The 19,663-nt window shown below is 34.2% G+C and overlaps 1 protein-coding gene and 1 non-coding gene across 2 annotated transcripts in view; both read left to right on the top strand.

The window, feature by feature from the left end:
• The window catches only part of LOC123666476, a 79,459-nt gene that overhangs the window by 33,264 nt on the left and 26,532 nt on the right, over positions 1 to 19,663 (top strand). Inside the window, exons 20-59 of the mRNA XM_045600566.1 lie at positions 31 to 145; positions 223 to 300; positions 681 to 802; positions 1,112 to 1,225; positions 1,362 to 1,523; positions 1,817 to 2,030; positions 2,180 to 2,328; positions 2,433 to 2,538; positions 2,759 to 2,944; positions 3,182 to 3,303; positions 3,376 to 3,468; positions 3,582 to 3,740; positions 4,219 to 4,432; positions 4,775 to 4,887; positions 4,986 to 5,094; positions 5,501 to 5,578; positions 5,713 to 5,831; positions 5,910 to 6,008; positions 6,204 to 6,362; positions 6,517 to 6,730; positions 7,050 to 7,162; positions 7,261 to 7,369; positions 7,736 to 7,813; positions 7,928 to 8,049; positions 8,448 to 8,540; positions 9,116 to 9,274; positions 9,389 to 9,602; positions 9,710 to 9,861; positions 10,049 to 10,142; positions 10,859 to 10,936; positions 11,882 to 11,997; positions 12,581 to 12,673; positions 13,101 to 13,259; positions 13,787 to 13,997; positions 14,994 to 15,118; positions 15,355 to 15,460; positions 16,853 to 16,930; positions 17,526 to 17,647; positions 18,225 to 18,317; positions 19,256 to 19,414. Coding sequence (XP_045456522.1) covers positions 31 to 145; positions 223 to 300; positions 681 to 802; positions 1,112 to 1,225; positions 1,362 to 1,523; positions 1,817 to 2,030; positions 2,180 to 2,328; positions 2,433 to 2,538; positions 2,759 to 2,944; positions 3,182 to 3,303; positions 3,376 to 3,468; positions 3,582 to 3,740; positions 4,219 to 4,432; positions 4,775 to 4,887; positions 4,986 to 5,094; positions 5,501 to 5,578; positions 5,713 to 5,831; positions 5,910 to 6,008; positions 6,204 to 6,362; positions 6,517 to 6,730; positions 7,050 to 7,162; positions 7,261 to 7,369; positions 7,736 to 7,813; positions 7,928 to 8,049; positions 8,448 to 8,540; positions 9,116 to 9,274; positions 9,389 to 9,602; positions 9,710 to 9,861; positions 10,049 to 10,142; positions 10,859 to 10,936; positions 11,882 to 11,997; positions 12,581 to 12,673; positions 13,101 to 13,259; positions 13,787 to 13,997; positions 14,994 to 15,118; positions 15,355 to 15,460; positions 16,853 to 16,930; positions 17,526 to 17,647; positions 18,225 to 18,317; positions 19,256 to 19,414 — 5,199 coding nt within the window. The remainder of the gene's footprint in view (positions 1 to 30; positions 146 to 222; positions 301 to 680; positions 803 to 1,111; positions 1,226 to 1,361; positions 1,524 to 1,816; positions 2,031 to 2,179; positions 2,329 to 2,432; positions 2,539 to 2,758; positions 2,945 to 3,181; positions 3,304 to 3,375; positions 3,469 to 3,581; positions 3,741 to 4,218; positions 4,433 to 4,774; positions 4,888 to 4,985; positions 5,095 to 5,500; positions 5,579 to 5,712; positions 5,832 to 5,909; positions 6,009 to 6,203; positions 6,363 to 6,516; positions 6,731 to 7,049; positions 7,163 to 7,260; positions 7,370 to 7,735; positions 7,814 to 7,927; positions 8,050 to 8,447; positions 8,541 to 9,115; positions 9,275 to 9,388; positions 9,603 to 9,709; positions 9,862 to 10,048; positions 10,143 to 10,858; positions 10,937 to 11,881; positions 11,998 to 12,580; positions 12,674 to 13,100; positions 13,260 to 13,786; positions 13,998 to 14,993; positions 15,119 to 15,354; positions 15,461 to 16,852; positions 16,931 to 17,525; positions 17,648 to 18,224; positions 18,318 to 19,255; positions 19,415 to 19,663) is intronic.
• Positions 17,423 to 17,495, top strand: Trnar-ccu. Its single transcript has one exon. It is a non-coding gene; the product is annotated as a tRNA-Arg (tRNA).

The following is a 19,663-nucleotide window of genomic DNA, read 5'->3' as shown; positions in this document are numbered from 1 at the left end:
ATGAACATTAACAAAAAATTGCTGTTTTAGGATTACAACAAGCCACCTCTAAGTGATGAAGAACTGAGAAAGCTCGAATGTAAAACAATTGATAGAATAGGAAAACTGAATGCAGCGATAGCACTGCTGCTTAATGCTCATGCTGGTAAGGATAAAACTATTATATCGCCTAAAATAAAAGTAAAATACTAGAATTTATTGTAAATAAAATTATTATTTCAGATCCGAATAATATTGATTACGAGATGGCCGTGAATTCAATGAAGACAATCAATGAACTAATGCCGGATTTCATAAAAGGTATATAATTTTATTATTATAGGTATTTTTTTTCAAAATTGTTAATGTTATGTAATGTTATGTATGTGTAAGATTATTTTTTAATATAACTAGGTCGGCAAACAAGCGTACGGTTCACTTGATGTTAAGCGATTACCGTAGCTTTTAGACGCGTGCAATACCAGACGCATCGCAAGCGCGTTGCCGACCCAATCCCCCCAGGAGCTCTGGTCACCTTACTCACCAACAGGAATACGATACTGCTTGAAAACAGAAAATATTTCCATATTTCAACACAAAAAAGGATGTATCTAGTTTCTTTAGCCAAATAAATCCAACTACAATCTTGAAACATTTAATGTTTTATGCGCAGAAGTTTCCAGCTTTTAATTTAATTACAGATGCAAAACCTCTCATATGTACCGGAGATGAAAACGTCAATAAAAAACTTAGACATCAAGTAATACAGCTTCTAGATGGTGCCAGAAATATGTGCATGCTTACTGGATCCAATGATGTTAATGTAAGTAACTAATGCATCAATGCTAATAATCTCAGTTACTTGTTATTCTTGGCCTTAGTAGGATGATAATCCTATGTCGGAGGTTGAGAAATAAACTATCAAAAACACCCAGACCATAAACTGACACTAATATGGCCAATTCTTCATTCCTTATTAGATTATTTTTCATTATTTACTATCAGACAATTCTTCTAAACATAAACTAACTGCTGGAACTGGAATCACTGGTTAAAAACCTTAAACCTTTACGAAGTCATGTATGTAATTTATTCACTAACGCTATTTAAAATAATACAATTATTTCCACAGAAAATGTACGATGAAGGCAACTCGTACGGCGATGTTGCTAATAAACTCATTTTCACCTTCCAACGATCGGATCGCGAAAAGCCGAGCAATGACGATTCAAACCCGAATAATAACGTAATAATACCGTTTTTATACTTTCACAAATTATATAACGAGTATATTCTACATAGATTTTTGAAAACCTTCTATTTTAAATTATAATTAAATAAAATAAAAAAAAATAAAAATAATAAAAATAATTAACTTTTAGATTATGGCACTAGCTAAAGTTGTTGGGGAGAAAGTTTCTCTACTTCTAAAAGAAGCAAATGAATTGAATGATCTAGAATGCAACGATCCTCGTTCAGAGAATGTGGATGCTGCGGGAGCGAAATGTGCTGATACTACACAAGGACTCCTAGCTTGCGCTAAGGTTTGTTGTAATATCATTACTCTTTTGTATTAATACTTATATCAAAATTGAATAAGAAACCTTGAAAATATGAAACATCTAAATTTAAACATTTTATTTCATTATAATTTATCGAACATCACAGATTCTGTATTAATTACTTAAAGATGGTAACAGATTGTGTAAGTACAATGAGTAGACTTATGACCATTTCTTCCAGGCAAACTAAATAAATTTGATAATAACGATAGTTGATAATTCGTGAAAACAAAATAATATAAATATTTTTAATTTAAACTTTTTAATGAATCTAGCTCGCAGCTCAATCGATCCACGAGCCACATTGTCAGAGTGCTTTGACAGCTGCTGCTGAGAACCTCTCATCATCAATTAAGAATCTAGCCCTAGCATACAAGCCGTTGGTGGACAAACCAGGCAGGCACGGCTTTTCGAAGCAACTCGCTGATCGCATGTTTGATCTTGCAAAGGCATTGGATAAGCTTAAGGATTCCTATTCGCACTTAAACGGTAATTTTTTATACCTTTAAAAAAATCAGCTCACAAACTAATTAAACGAAACGCAAATACAATACTAAAGACACTGACAATAATAAATTAACATAAAAAAGTTGTTCGTGTTATGTATATTGTAATTTGATATTTTTCACAAAAAAAAGTTTCAGTGGAATCTAATGATGTTCCTGCAGAAGAAGAATCAGATTTACAACGCAAAGAACGATTAAAATTCGTTATGTCATCGAGAGCAGCTAAAAATGGTCTGAGAGATGCAGAGAAAGAATTACAAGATGTTTTACAAACATTTACGGTAACCAAATCTTGGAAATTAGCATTCTAACATTAAAGCTTAATTCATTGCACTGGGGTTAATTATTAAACTGAAAACATATAACAATTCTATTATCTAAACAGGAACCAAGCACTACTGCAAGTAGAAATCCAGAAGCACGGCGTCTTCTGTCTCAAAGATTGGCGCAGTTGAATGCTGCTATCGCTTCCCTTATTCAAGCTACATCTGGTGAGACTTAAAAAACTGATTGATCACTTTGAAAGTCATTTCTGTACTTGAATATTTAAAGTTACACAATAATTCAAGCATGATTTTTATTATGATGGAAAAAATGTTACTCTGTCATGTATCAAAAAGTTTAGAAATGAAAGTATATCATCTAAGAAGCCAATAAAAGATTTGACAAATATATTATATTTCACTGTAACTAATTTTATTTATTTTACAGACACAAAGAACCCTGATTACGATACAGCTGGAACAGCTGTTAACACTATCAGTCAACTTACACCAACAATAATCAACGGTAACTATTATTTCTTTGTTCTTTTGTTTTTTCTTCTTTTTTCTAAACAAAATTTAGTTTTTGCTTTCATGACATCTACAAATCCGCTCGTACTGCTATTTCTACATTAAAACATCAAATACCTATTTGGGCCAGTAATCACTGAATATTAATAACAACAACATTATTTATTGCACGTTACAGAAAAAAAAATTACCTATTACATACAAAAAAAACTTTAAAACTTGGATGCACAATTAGGCGGTCTTATCGCTTAGTAGCAGTAGTTCTAGAAGATAACTTTAAGAACAAAACCAATTCAAAATCTTAACTCAGTTACTGATATTGATTTAATTTCGTTTTAAGACGCCAAAGGGCTACGGGGAAATGTTGATGAGAACGCCTGGCAAGAAATAGCTCAAAGCCTGAAGGAGATACTTGAAGCAACAAAAGGAATATGTGAAAGTGCCGAAAACGGCAATATTGGTGTAAGTTATAAAAGTCACGTAGCAATAATTTATCATTTTAATATTTATAATTTAAAAATATTCAATGTTTAGGAGCTGAACAAAGTGGCGTCGAAAATCGCAAGTCCGTCTCGCAAATTGACCTTCAAAATTAGTCCTCGTCGAAACGCTAAAACAAAGAACGAGGTGAGTACATATTATACTAGCTGAGCAAGCGCGTTAAATTAGCTAACCCATTTCCATACGAAAGTTATTTAGTTGACATTTAACTATATCAATTTAATTTTTAATTTGTTCAGATACTAGAGTTATCTAAATCAGCTGTTGATCAAACCGCTCAACATCTTACTCACGTGAATGAGCTCGCGAAGAAGATTGGAGGAGAAGAAGGTAGCAAACTAGATAACGCTGGAGTGAAAGCTGTAGATGCTGCACAGCAACTGCTGAAAACTTCTGAGGTAAAAACTTTAAGCTCACGATCTTCTCCAATGCATGGAATTACTTCGTCTATCATTATCAAAGTTTATTGAAGTAGGACACAGCATTAAATATCACGCTCAAAGTCTGAATCAGTCCGTCTGGGGAAACACCTAAATCTCATAGAAGATCACAGCTACATACTACTGCTCTCAACTAGAGTTGTGTTCGTGTAGTGACTAAGGTAACCAGAGCAGTTGGAAACTGTCGGGGGTAGGGTCAGCTACTTTTGTTTGCGATGCTTTTGATACTACAGACGTCTATAAGCTACGGTCGATTACCATATCATCTAGTGAACCGTATGCTTGTTTGTCGACCTTGTCGTGTAAAAAAATACTCACAGGCTAATGCATTCATTTATCTAATAAGTAGCCTCATTTTAAATAAATCTTATAACATTACAATTTCAAGTCAGTCAGTCAGAGTCAACGAAATTATATTGCATTTCATATTTTATAGATAACAGCACCAAGCATTGAAGACACGCGTTGTCAATCAGCGTTACTATCTGCAATAGACCGTCTTTCTGATAGAGCAAGAAATGTGCAACAAATATGGGAACCTATAGTCGAAATTTCTGAGCATCGCCCACACAAAGAACAATTAAATCATAGTCACAAACAACTCAATTCAACATTGGACAAACTAAAACAAAGTTGTGTAGCTAAAGAAGGTAAGGTGACTGGACACTTAAACAACCGCAGACATTAGTAATAAAACGTATTTTGGCGTATGTTAATTCAGTAGTTTTAGCAATCGAATACTGTACCTCATAAAATTACTCTTTTTTTATATTTTGAAAATTTCTTGAGTCTTGTCAGCTAATAAGCTGGTTCAATACGATAAATGTTGGCTTATATAACACATCAATACAGTCATCATAAATATAGTCAAACAATATCTTTTTATCTCAGCTTCTTAAATTCACTATAAATCTGAAGCAGGTTCTTCGTTTGGTTTTCATCTCGGTAAGAATTTATACAAAACAGTCAACATGTTAATTTTGATACTACAGATGGAGAACCAGAAGAGCAACAGAAACATCGACATAATTTCGTCGTCACAACAGCAGCGGCAAAGGATGACTTGAATAAAGCAGATAAACATTTGCAAGAGCTGATAAATACGGTAAACCAAATTAAAAAAAATAATAATAAAAAATAAGTAACTCTTTCAATATTACGAAACAAGATAAATAAAAATTATAATATGAATAAATTCAACAGGCACATAAAACAAAAATTGCAAGTAAAAATCCGGATGCACAGCGACTTCTGTCCCAAAGGCTGGCGCAGCTGAATGCTGCTATCGCATCATTAGCACAAGCTACCTCTGGTAAGACAGCATTTTTCTATTTTTATAATTCAGCATTGGAGAAGTAAAAAACCAGTAATGAAACAAAATATAATTAGTACATACAATTAAATGACTCGGTCACAACCCTGCGCTCAAGTCTCAACGCACTGAAACTATTTACAGTTGATACAAATTTAATTTTTGCCATTAAATATACGAGTATTTCCAAAGCAATAAACTTACAAGCTTCACCTGTTATATTTAAGCTGCCAAACATAAAACAAAATCAATAACTTGCAAATTTTTTGTAAAATTTTCTGTTAATCTTGGTTTACTTGTGAACCTCTAAAATTATCAATAAACCGACTTAAAACTTATATTACTTATATCAATTCTATCAATAATTTTATTTTATATAAATAAATAATCAACATTTTTTTTACAGACACAGATAGTCCTGATTACAAGACTGCAGGAGCCGCTGTTAAAAACATTTGTCAACTGACACCAACGATCATCAACGGTAACTTATTCATCCATTACAAAACTCAATTTATTAAATTTTGATTTGATACGATGCAGCAATGTATATAATTGTTATTTTACTTTTAATCAATTCTCTCGATTGTATATTTAATTTTGTTTGGTATAATTTAGATACCAAAGAGATACAAGGAAATGTTGATGAAAATGCATGGAAAGAAATAACTGAAAGCCTCAAAGAGATACTCGAAGCAACACGAGGAATTTGCGGCAACGAAGACTGTAGCATTGAGGTGAGTAAATTCGTTCAAATGAAAATTGGTAAAATTTTATATTAAGACACAATTTGAACTTGAATATTTCTTCTCATTTATCAGGAGCTAAATGAGGCTGCGTCTAAAATAGGAAAATCATCTGGCAAATTAACTTTCATTATTAGCCCTCGTCGCAACGTGAAGAAACAAAACGAGGTATGAACGAAGTGAACCGTAATCACCTACTTTAAAATAATAGCAATAATTGTATTACTATCCGTTACCTTTTTGAAAAATTGACACAAAAACATGATGCTAAACTTTTCTTAAGCTATTACAATAAAAACTTTTAACAAATTATAATGATTTGTTATCAATAACTTATATACGCTTCCATTTTTTTTTCTACAGGTCAAACAGTTATCCGAATCAGCTGTTGGTCAAATGGCTCAACTTTTGGCTCACGTGGATGAGCTCGCAAAGAAGATTGGAGGAGAAGAAGGTAGCAAGCTAGACGATGTTGGAGTTAAAGCTGTAGACGCCGCTCAACAACTGCTGAAAACTGCTGAGGTAACAATTAACTGACGAATGGTTAGCGTTTAATTAAAAGTTACTATAACAAACCAAACTTTGTACAATAAAATAAAACAAATTAACAAACTATTTCAAATTAAACTTTTCTTTTTCTTAAGCACTTTTTATGGTTTTTTAATTACATTTGTAGATAACAGCACCAAGTATTGAAGATGAGCGTTGTCAGTCAACATTGCTATCTGCGATAGACCGTCTTTCTGATAGAGCAAAACAAGTGGAACAAACATGGAAACCTATAATTGAAAAACCAGAATATAGACCACATGGAGTGCAACTAAATAATTGTCTACAGCAGTTGAATTCAACATTAGACAAATTGAAACAAACTTGTCAATCTAAAGGAGGTGAGATGATTTGTCACCAGCTCGGTGATGGAAATAATTATCTTAAATATATTATAACATCCTAGTTATATTGAATTTAAGGTTTTTAATATTTGAAAACTAAGACTTTACTACATTACGGTTGGAATATAGGAAGAGGTCGGATCTTAATTAACCATATTGTTCACTTCTCCTATATGAAGAAAGAGGCCAGCAGTAGGATATTAAAGGCTACAATTAATCAATTTATGAACATAATATCTAAATAACTTTTTTGTCACGAAATTGGCAAAAGCCACCTTAAAGCTAGTTTATTAATAAATAAATACTGTTTTTACAGCTGAGGAATCAGAACAACAAAAGATAGCACGACACAATTTCATCGTCGCGTCAACAGCGGCTAAGACTGATTTGCAGAATGCAGATAAAGATTTACAAGAGCTGATGAAAACGGTAAACTAACACACGTTTTAAAATAATTATTAATTATTAAAATATTGTTTCTTATTTTAAATGCTAAAACTTATGTGACTATGTTTTGTACCAAACAGGGACCGAGTGCTAAACCTGCTGGTAGAAATTCTGATGCAAGGCGACTTCTATACCAAAAGCTGGCACAATTGAATGCTGCTATTGCATCTCTAGCACAAGCTACTTTTGGTAAGAAAACATATTTTTAAACTAGCTACTGACCGCGACTTCTCCCGATTGGACTCCGCTCCTATTAGTCTTGGCGGTGATGATATATAGCCTATAGCCTTCCTCAATAAATGGGCTATCTAACACTGAAAGAATTTTTCAAATCGGACCAGTAGTTCCTGAGATTAGCGCGTTAAAACAAACTCTTCAGCTTTATAAAATCAGTATAGATTACTAAACATTTTAGATTTGATGATCATAATAGTAGAGCACTAACACACAAAAGCTATCAAAATTTGTGAAAATCTAAATTAAAATACTTGAGCTAAATTTATAAGTACTATATAAATAAAGTTCAGCGTACAATAACAGAAACATTTTTCACAGACGCGGATACTCCTGATTATAACACTGCAGGAGCAGCTGTCAAGAATATATGTCAATTAACGCCAAGGATCATTAATGGTAATTCTCTCATAAACTATATTAAATAATCTATTTCAACAATGTCTGTTCAATTTGGACTTAACTCTACTTAGTACAATAATACATCAATCATTTAATTGAATTATATTGTAGATACTAAAGCGCTACAAGGAAACGTTGATGGAAATTCTTGGAAAGAAATAACTAATAGTCTTAAAGAGATACTTGAAGCGACACGAGAAATTTGCGGAAGTGCTGAAGACAGCAACATTGAGGTCAGTTAAGCGATTATAGATACTGATATGATTCTAAGTAAGCTATGGAACACTATTATGAATAAAATATTTTTATGTGTGTGAGTAACACAAAAATTAAATCGTACATATTAAAAATAGCATGGTGTCGTCTCCTGTCAAAGAATTTCATTGTAATATGAAACTTTGAATGGTTACGGGTTTCTGTAAAGAACTCACTATAGTCGGCGCCACGGTTCGCTTAAACCGAATATAAAATCATCATATCAAGAATTTCGATCTAACGGCTACATCGTTCTATAGCTTAATTGGCTAGAGCACCGACACGATCAGTCGGAGATGCAGGTTCGATCTCCGCTGGAACGGTCGATTTTCGATATGATATCAAAAATGTTTAAAATATTTTTCTCAATTTTTAGGAGCTAAATGAGGCCGCATCTAAAATAGCTACTTCATCTGGCAAGCTAACATTTATAATTAATCCACGTCGCAATATGAAGAAACAAGCGGAGGTACTTATAGTGATTTCGAATTAGATTAAGCTATCCTTCTCTCACATGGAGAAAGAGGCCTATGCCCAGCAGTGAGATGTTACAGGCTGAAACGCTTTGGTGTAGTGGTTCGAGTAGTCACCTAAATCTTCGACAGTTTGAGGTTTCGATTCCCGCTCGGGATGTACATTTTTAGTTGTACAAATATTGTTTTCTCCCCACCGTGCCACGGAGAGCACGTTAAGCTGTCAGTCCTGGTTTTTATCATACAGACCCGATAGCTCATAGTGAGGAATATATTCGTCAACTTGCAGTGGAACAGCATGGTGGATCAGTGAGATGTTACAGTCTGAATGCGATAATTTAAAATAGTTGTGAAAGCAAAATTCATACTTTTTAATTCTATTTTTTTTTAATTAATTTTAAAAAAATTACATAGTAAAGTTTAAACAAAAATTTACAAAATAAATTAATACGTAAAGTTAAAAAAAAAAAACTTTTATTTGTGATATTATAATTAAATTGATCTTTCTTATGTAATTGAACGTTAAGTAAATTTGTCAATTTACATTTAAACACAGTTTTATATCTTACAGGTTGAACAGTTATCCAAATCAGCTACTGATCAAACTGCTCAGCATTTGGCTCACGTGGATGAGCTCGCAAAGAAGATTGGAGGAGAAGACGGTAGCAAGCTAGACGATGCTGGAGTGAAAGCTGTAGATGCTGCACAGCAACTGCTGAAGACTGCTGAGGTAATAATTGAACCATATTATAATAGAAATTTTCTTTGTCTGTTACAAATTACCCGTGTGGTATAAAAGGAGGATATTTTAAATATTTACCTGTGACTTCCTCAATTCTTTTAGATAACAGCACCAAGTATTGAAGATAAACATTGCCAATCAGCTTTATTATACGCAGTATATAAACTTGGCGATACTGCGAAAACAGTGGAACAAATTTGGAGGCCCATAGTAGAAAAGCCTGAACATCGTCAGACCGGAGAAGAATTAAAACATAGTTTTAAGCAATGGAATTCTACTCTCGACAAATTGAAAGAATTATGTCAACCTGAGGACGGTAAGATTTGCTTTACTAGAGCTAACTACCAATTTTTTACTGCATATAAATGAAACACAAAAACATTAAGAATAGACATATCTAGACAAAGTTTTTGTGTTTTTTAGATAAAATTGACGTGGGAATTCCTGGAACAGAAACAGGAGAAGACCTGGAGAGGCGCAGGATTCAATTTGTCAATAATTTGAAAGGAGTCAAAGATGCCATGGCTGATGCTGCCAAAGAAATAAAAGTTACAAGTCAAGATTCAAATAAATTGGTAGGAAAGAAAAAATTTTTAATTTTAATAATTTTAAAGTATAAAAAGAGAAAGAAGTATATACATACAAAAAATAAAATGTGTATAATTATGAGTTAAAATTTTTATTTTAACTCACAACTCCATGTGGTATCGATTATTACTTGTTATCGATATAAATTTTACTAAAAGTGTTTAATATTTTCAGCAAAAGAACAAAAATCCGGTATCAAAGAGCTTACTAGCCCAAAAGCTTGCGAACTTGAATGCTGCTATAGCAAATATGCTTCAAGCTATTTCAGGTATGTTTTGATAAATAATAATAATAAATAATAAAATAATATCCTGTAACATACACACACGGTCGTCACTTCCCATGTTAAGCAACTTAATGCTTGTGTACAGGTAACAGCCGACTGTTATAACTATTTTTTTTTTTTGATAAATATACATAGAAATAATACATAGAAATAATACACATATTAAACCTAGACTCAGGCGGGAATCGAACCCGCAACCCGCGTAACAGATATCAGGGCCAATACAAACTACGGGCTGGTCGATTATTTGATATAAAAATATATATTTTATAAAACTATAAAACCCCAACAAAATGTAATGAATTTATCCTTAGTATCAGTATCTATCTATTGGATAAATAAACTTTACAAATAAGCACACAAACACTAGCTTAACACATTTTATTTTCGTTTTTGTGTAAAAAATAACACAAGCACTTACACGTTGGAGTAGACGGGTCCTGTAGTGGAGACCGCGTTTTGGCAAACGCAGTGTGGGACGTCCTCCGGCCCGTTGGACCGACGATCTACGTAAGATTGCCGGTGTAGGCTGGATGAGGATTGCGGAAAACCGGGATGTCTGGCGCGAACTTGGGCAGGCCTATGTCCAGCAGTGGACTGCCATAGGCTGAAGTGATGAAGCACTTACATTAATATATTAAAATATTTATAGTCACTATTCTATTGAAATAGCTTAACAACAGTCATTATATTCCTAGATCGTGAAAATAAAAACTACGAAAAGGCTGAGGAAGCGATCAACACAATATCAGCTCTCACAACTGATATAATTAAAGGTAATTATTTTAATTTTCATGTAAAGTTTAAATTAATCATAATACATAAGCTTTTATAAGCCGACCTACATTACTCTCTTCAATTGACCGAAGATAAATTAGCACAAGTTCAAGAAACCTCATCAAGTATTTCTTACAAAACTTCATTTTTTACTGGTGTTTTTTTTTTCAATTATTGATAATTATTAATGATCTATATTTTTATGAGCAAGCGAATCTCTCGATGGTCTTATCACCTTCCTGACTGTTTTAAATACGTTTTTTTATACATATACTATGATGACTCGTTAGCGTGGCGGTTATTTGGTCGTAGGAGGCCAAGGTTGGGCGTTTGTGCTTGTGTATTTTGTGTTTTTTCGGACCTGCAGTGTAGGAGAAATTCCTACTGGGGACCACTAAGTGATAGGCGTTAATTATATTCAAAATCAAGTTTTAAAGGCTGAATAATAATATAATTAAAAGATGTAGCTTGTAGTCTAGAATTGTAGACACTGATTCTTAAAAAAATATACGCTTCCCGTGAAATTTGCAACAATACAACTACAGTGTAGTCACATAAGATTTGTTGATTACAAGAAATAAAGTAAGGATAGCAAAGGGAAGGTCATATTGTTACCGACTTTCGTAACAAGTCAAGTCACGACTTGACAAAGCGTCAGGAGTTACTTTGCCTATAGAGCAGAGAGTGAGAAGCCGAACGTTGGGCTTTAGAGGCACCAAAAGCCTGCGAGGGCTCAAAATATCGTTATGTAAATATTTTACGGCTAACTCTTTTATTTCGTCAACATGGTATTAATCCGTGTCGAACAAGTAGGTATTAACGGTAAACATGTCGCATCGCATTAAGCCTCTAACATCCCCCTGATAAGCATAGATCTCTTTCTCCATTTAGGAGAAGGATACATGTAAGTTTTGGCAATTTTAACAGGTTTCCTTCATTTACAGACGCTAAGACTCTGCAAGGTAATGTAGACGACAAGTCTTGGAAGCTGATAATGGATGATCTGAAGAATATTGTTGACAAAACGAGCGATATTTGTGAGAAGGCTGATAACCAAGAGGTAATGAACACGAAAAAGGGTCCGTTGCTTTTATTTAAAAAAAATCAAGCTATTTTTGATATTTTATACGTATGCATACACAGCCGATATATTTTGAAAGCGCCTAATTTTTCAAATAAAGAAAATAAAAATATAAGTAAATACAAAAAAGTGTATGAGTCCAATTTACAAACGGCAGAAGTGAGACTTCTAAAAAGTAGCCTACGAGATGAGTAAATATTCACTTCAGTCTATCGCAGTTCACTGCTCGACATAGGCCTTCACAAGTTGGCGCAAAAAACGGCGTGAACTCATGTGTTTTACCCATAGTCACAACGCTGGGCAGGCGGGTTGGTGACCGCAGGGCTGGCTTTGTCGCAACGAAGACGCTGCTGCCCGTCTTCGGTCTGTGTATTTCAAAGCCAGCAATTAGATGGTTATCCCGCGATCGGTCACCTTTTTAAGTTCCAAGGTGGTAGTGGAACTGTGTTATCCCTTAGTCGCCTCTTACGACGGAAGAGAGGTGGTGGCTATATTCTTTACTGCCGTAGCCACGCAGCTTATAGTAAATATTGGTCTACTTAAATATTTTATGATTTTTCAGGAAGTGGAAAAGTCAGCATTAGAACTTGCAAACTCAGTCAACAAAATGACCAACGTTATTAATCCACGCAATAATGTGAAGAAGGAAAATAAGGTACATAAGGTTTCGGGGTCTTTATTAGATTTTAATCAGTTTAGCCCAATCCATTTAATAAAGTGAATATTTAAAATCTTTATCAAGTATAAGTATTGTGTAACATTAAATTACATTTGATCACGATTTATCCTGTAACATCCCAGTGCTGAGCATGAGCCTTTTCTGAATGTAGAAGGGTCAGAATATATTTTAAAAGAAGAAGAAGAAGGGTCAGAATATATTTATTATTGTGGTGTTTTATTATTATTTATATTATTTTAGATATTAAAGTATACATAAATTGACGATCATAATGGTCTGATAATGTACTTTAAGTTCACATGTTTCGATTCGATTCGGTATTGGGTTTGCCTTTATAGACAGCTTTTTAAACTTGATTTTTGTAATAATAAAATGTATGATAAAATGATAATATCGTTTACAGATACTAGGCTTATCCAGAGAAGCTGCTGAACAAGTCTCCTTATTGTTGTCAAGTGTTTATCAACTGGCGGAAGAAATCGATGGAGATGTCGGAGAGAATCTCGACAATGTTGGGGTTAAAGTTGTTGATTCTGTGCAGACAATGCTTAAAACTGCTGAGGTAATATAACATTGCGTTATAGGTCAAGATCCCGCAAGCATCAAACATTCATCATTTTATAAAAGCTAAGAAGATTAACTCATAGTGACTTTGGAAGATAATTACCTTGCAGGCTCTTGGTCTATTACACTAAATATATCTGATATACAGTTATTAAGTGGTTAGAACTATATTGTTACTATGTTATATGACTTTCTGTTAAATATTTTTAAACAAGATAATGATGAAAATATGTAAAATAATATAAAAGATAATATCAGTATTTGGTATTAACAATATAAGTACTATTACTATCTCTATGTGTAAATAAGTGTTTTTATGTAAATCTTTTCTGAGTGGTGTGCAATAAAGCATATTCTATCTATCTAAGTAACTGCATTTCACAGTGTTTATTTTTCTGCAGACCTTATTCTATTGAAGTAGATCTTATTTTTTGCGGACACCTGGCAATTTCTTTTCCCGGTTACAGACCCCAAATTTTCAAGAAATGAAACGCTCGATTCATTAAAAATTGTTCTCGTTACTAGATTACATCACCAACGATCAACAATGTTGAATGTCAACGAGCGTTATTATCATCAGTAGACCGGGTTTCTGGCCTAACTGACGATCTGAAGACAATTTGGAATCAACATGTACAAACTCCGAAATATCGACAAATTGGACACCAACTTGAAGAGAACCATAAGATTGTAGAAACAATGCTAGACAAATTAAAGTCAGCCGTCCAGGAACCAGGTGAGAGTGAATATACTATAGTGCGTATTATTTAACAGAATTCAAAAAAGGAGTACGTTACTCAATTCGACCGTATATATATATGTATTTTTTTTTTATGTATGTTCGGGGATAACTTCGTTGTTTATGAACCGATTTTGATAATTCTTTTTTTGGTGGAAAGAAGATATCTCTGGTGTGGTACCATGATAAGGAAACCAGGATCTGTTGATGGGATCCTAGAGAAATCGAGGGAAACTCTCAAAAATCTGCATAACTTTTTACTGGGTGTACCGATTTTAATGATTTTTAATTTAATAGAAAGCCAATGTTTATCATGTGGTCAAATTTAAATTTCATCGAGATCTGATTACAACTTTTGGAATAATCTTTGATGATACGTATTTATTTGAGTATTTTTTCATCTACCACGTTGTATTACTTGTCAATATAATTGAAGTCGGTTTTTTTTCATTTGCCTGAAAACACAGTTATTTTTACTCTAAGGTGGCAAATAAGTGTACGGTCAGTCTTATAGTAAACGGGTAGCGTAACCCATGGATGCCTACAATACTATGATCATTACAAACACGTTGCAGACCCTAACCCTCCCCGGGAACTCTGGTTACCTTACTCACCACAGAAACACAATACTACTTGAAAGCAGTATTTAACTGTGACTTTAAGGTGGAGGTACTTCCCCAGGCAAGCTACTCCGATTGCTCTGATTTTGAGGAAGATGTTTCCTCCTGTAACCTACCTCATAGAAAACTAATTTACAATGAAACTGTTTTTTACAAGGCAGATTAAAATAAATCTCTTGATATACTGTGTTGCATGCTAATGCATCTTAAAAACCTTTTAAAAGTAGTAACTATTAAGATTTTTCTTACAATCCTCTCGAGTATAATGTAAATGAAGAAAAAAGATAAATTTACAACATGGGTTTGAAAAAGTAATCACAACCGTGTCCAGTGGGATATCTCTTCTCTCTACTTCCATGACTTTGTTTTCTAGATGAAGAACCTAAACCCCATCTCCTCAATGATTTGTCAGACGCAAAGAAGAAAATCAAAGATGCTGAAAAATTATTCTCCGAAGACAAGATGTACGATCAACGTGCTTTACCAACAAAAAATAAGGTTGGCCATACTTACTTCTCTCACATCTCTATGTGTGTGTGCGTGAGTGCGTGCGTGCGTGCTTGCTTGTGTGTACGGGTGTGAGTGTGTGCGTGTGTGCGTTTGTTACAGTAATAGATAGAATATAATGCTATTATTGAGACAAATTTAATAAAATTACTAAAATGGTAAAATAAGAAATTAACTTGGTCGATCACTTTTACACATATTTAAAATGTAATATTTACTATCTCCAGAATACCGATAAAGGCGATAAAACAGTGCTGCAGAAACGACTACAGCTCTCAGACAAATTGGCTCAACTTAACGAGGCAGTCGCTTTACTCTTGCAAGCCATGTCAGGTTAGCACATTATTAATTCCATACAGGATAGTGAGAAAAAAAACGAGTGTGCCTTATTAGACTGAAGTAAAACTTCTTTAGTTGCCCTCACACTCTCTTTCTATCTTCACTAACTTATATCTCCCTCTCAAATTCCGTTCGCCTCACCCGATCACACTTTTCGTAACGCTCTCGTCACGCATTCACCAGCTTACTCCCCATGTCAAGCGTGCGTAAAAAAGTTTTACTTCGAAAAATGTTTGGGTCAGCTTCGACACACTGCTGTAGTTTACTCTTTAAGAATGGTGATATTGAAATTTTTAAAATGTTTTATCAAATAACAATAAAATTGAAACATAAATAGACGCTTGGTTGTCGTATCATCAGTAATGATAGCTTATTAACTTACCTACTTGTATTTTGCTGCTAAAAACGCTATAAATCGTAACACATAGCACAACAACACGATTTTACTACCAGTGGCGTAGAGGGGGGGTAAGAGAGGGCATCATGCCCCAGACGATACTCACAAATGGGCGCCAAATGGTCCGCAAAACAAAAAATTGCTGGACATATTATAAGATTTTCGAATGGGGCTAAGAAGTAATTGTGCCCCGGGCACGAGTTAGAGTGTAAGCTACCTCAAATTGCTTATTTTCCACTCGGCAGGATGTCCATATCTTCCAAACTACTGAATATTTAAGTTTGAAATTTATGTATGGTAAAGTTCAGGACATAAACTATCTTTCATATGTTTCGAAAACACGATTCCATAAAATTTTCTCGATACAAAAAAATCGCAAAGTTACCTCTATTTTTGTATTAAAACCTTAATATCTCAGTAAATATAGAAGTTATGGACTTGAGATTGAGCATGGTAATTGAAATAAGTATGAAGAATATTTTATATGTTGCGTTTTTGAAAAAATAACTATTGATAATGTTTGATGGGGAGAAAATACATATAATTCGCGCGATGAACAACCAAGCGCCCTCAATTCTCATGTGTATTTAGTACGGGTGAAATCTGAATTCGAGCTGAGGTCGTGTAGCCCCTTAAGTTGGCTACGTCACTCTGCACTCCACATATTTTTTTTTTTAAATATTGCGTGCCTTATATCATTTTCAAGGAGTGATGTCCAATAAAAAACAGTTATTTTAGATACTAGTATGTCCCACGTCAAATGAACAAATAAATAAATACATAATCGTAAATAAATGAAACTGTACGATAAAAGGTAATGTCAAATTATATAAGTGACACAACACTTGAAGAGGGGTCCTTAATATACTCAAACAACCATATTTCAGGTTCCGCGTAGGACCTTTTAGACCGTGGATTACAAGGTCACATTGACAAAACATTTTGCGTGAATTATTAATTTTTTTTTTTAATCTCATCTCTTTCCACAGATCGTATGAACCCAGACTACAAAACAGCAGAAAAAACTATAAGTATTATTTCGAATTTAACGCCGGAAATCGTTCAAGGTGAGTAGAGGAAACCATATTACTGTCAGTTTTACTCACAGCCGGCCTTCATTACACAGGCCTCAAAAAAGTACCCTTGACCAGACCCAACTAGGGTTAAAAAAATCATTTCCATTTTTTTCAAGTTTTTTTTTTTACAACTAAGTCAAGAAACAAGCATACGGCTCACCTGATGGTAAGCTACTACCGTAGCTTATAGACTGCAACAGCAGAAGCATCGCAAGGGCGTTGCGGACCTCCCAGATATATATATATATGACGTTGTATTACTAGTGCAATATATGTATATATATTACACTTAAATTCAAGCGGAGATCGAACCCACAAATCTCGGAGGAGAAAGGAGGTCCTCGGAGGTCATAGAAGGCAAGTGTGATCACTACAACTTGCGCAACGGGGGGGTCAAAAAGTAAACAAGGTTAGCTCTTATAGAGCATTCATCTCATTAATTTAGGAACAAATATATCAACAAAATATAAAACTTTACCATCAGCCCCTGTGGCCTAATGGATAAGGCATCGGCCTCCTAAGCCGGGGATTGTGGGTTCGAGTCCCATCAGGGGTATACCTTAATTTTTATATATTTTATTTGCAGAAACGATAGAAATTCATGATAATATGGATGATAATGCACGCGAAGTACTATTCAAAGAGGCAAAAGGATTATGCAACGCAAGCCAGGAGATTTGTACTAGTGTGGAAAACAATGATTTAGAGGTATTATTACTTGTATACTATAAATCACTTCACTTCACTTCAGCCTATCGCAGTCCACCGCTAGACATCCTAATATAGGCATCCTAATATAAGGCCTCCCCAAGTTCTCGCCAAAAATTGCGTGTAGCTCATGTATTTTATTATATTACCCATAGTCACCACGATGGGCAGGCGGGTTGGTGACCGCAGAGCTGGCTTTAGCTGGCTATGCTATAAATAAGAAAACTTGAAAATGAAAAAAAAAAATCAGTAAAGCTATAATGATAAAATCTTTTATAAATTACAATAAAATCCTCGCCAAAAGTATTTTTAACTGCCTTCAAAAAAGCTATCATAACTTTGTACTGTAACGTCCGATTTCGATTTTTTTTTTTTATAGCAAGGTGGTGCTGGTAATATTTTTGAGCTATCTCTAATAACACGTATTTACTTTACCATTTTTTCGCTGACATTGTATTATTAGTCGATGTCATTGTAGTCGGTTTTTTTCGTTTCGCACAATTATTTTAATCTTATGCAGGTTTAGTCAACATTTTTGAGATGTCTTAATTTTAATATCTAAGTGTTTTGTCTGCAGGAACTTAATAAAGCCGCTACCAATTACGCGCAATCATCCGGAAAACTTCGCTTCATTGTCAGCCCTCGTTCTTATCCAAATAAAGAGAAAAAAGTAAGCCTTTGTTATTCGTTTTACTATTGTAACAGAAACTGTTTTCGGTTAAGTATTATTTAGTGTTTTTTTTTTTTTAATGATTTCTTTAAACCATTAAAATGCCATTTCGTACTAATTTCTTTTTCTACTACCCACACATCAGGTAATTATTAAATTAAGCTATGGAACGATGTACCCGTCAGGTTGAAATTTTTGATATGATGATTTTACATTCGTTTCTAAGCGACCGCGGCGCCATCTATAGTGAGTTACTATACAGAACCCGTAACTATTCAAATTATTAATTGGCTAGAGCACCGACACGGTAAGTCGGAGATGCAGGTTCGATCCCCGCTGGAACGATCGGTTTTTGGTATGATATTTGTTCAAAACAAAGAAAATCATTTCGTGGCAATGTTTTGTACAAAGGCAAACAAGAGTACACCGAATGGTAGGGTGACCGATTCCGTAGCTTATATCCAAGTACATAGCGTAGCAGACCCCTGCAATACCACGACCATTGTTGACCGGTTGTTACCGATGTTGACTCTAGCGCCAATCTGCCCCAGGCACACAGATCACAACCCAAAAACACTACTCCCAAGTAGTATTGTGTTCCTGTGGGAAGGGTCCAGAGTAAATCGGTTATCATCAAGCAGACTACAGGCTCGTTTGATTAGCAATATAAAAAAGGGTACAATAAATTATATATTAAATAAAGTATTTGCTCTTGTATATAATATAACGATTGCCACTAACGTTACCTTATTTTTTCTCCTTTTTTTCTTAATGTGAATTTTACTACTACTCAACTTTGCACACCTACAAACGTCTGCTCTTGTATGTCTTAAGGTTGGCTGGGAAAGAACCCTTTTAGCATTAAGCCTTTTGTACATTTCTTTAATGTATTGTACAATAAAATATTAATAAATAAATAAAGAACCACTTATTTTTAGATACTTGACCTAACACGTTCGATCTGTGAAAGAACATCACTGATGCTATCACGAGTTTCTCGCCTTGCGTGTAACATTGACGGGGATGAAGGTAACGATCTCAATGAATCTGGTGCTAAAGTGGCTGATACCGCACAAGTGCTGCTGTGTACCGCTCAGGTAATCTTCAAAAGGAAAAATAGATAATTCTTAAAAACGACTTTAGAGTTTTTTCTGCCAGGTTAATAGGTTGTAAAGAAAACAAGAGGGTTATATGTTGTAATCTATCTATAAGCATATTTAGAGTTTGTCCAGCTAATTTATATCTATACAAATAAATAAAATTGGAATGTATGTTTGTAATATTAAAATAATCGCTTTTTACTAAATGCATATGGATGTATACACGGTACATATACCAAAATGACA

This window comes from Melitaea cinxia, chromosome 26 (assembly GCF_905220565.1).
Source record: "Melitaea cinxia chromosome 26, ilMelCinx1.1, whole genome shotgun sequence".
NCBI classification, from domain to species: Eukaryota; Metazoa; Arthropoda; class Insecta; order Lepidoptera; family Nymphalidae; genus Melitaea; species Melitaea cinxia.
This window is presented reverse-complemented; position numbering and strand designations above follow the sequence as displayed.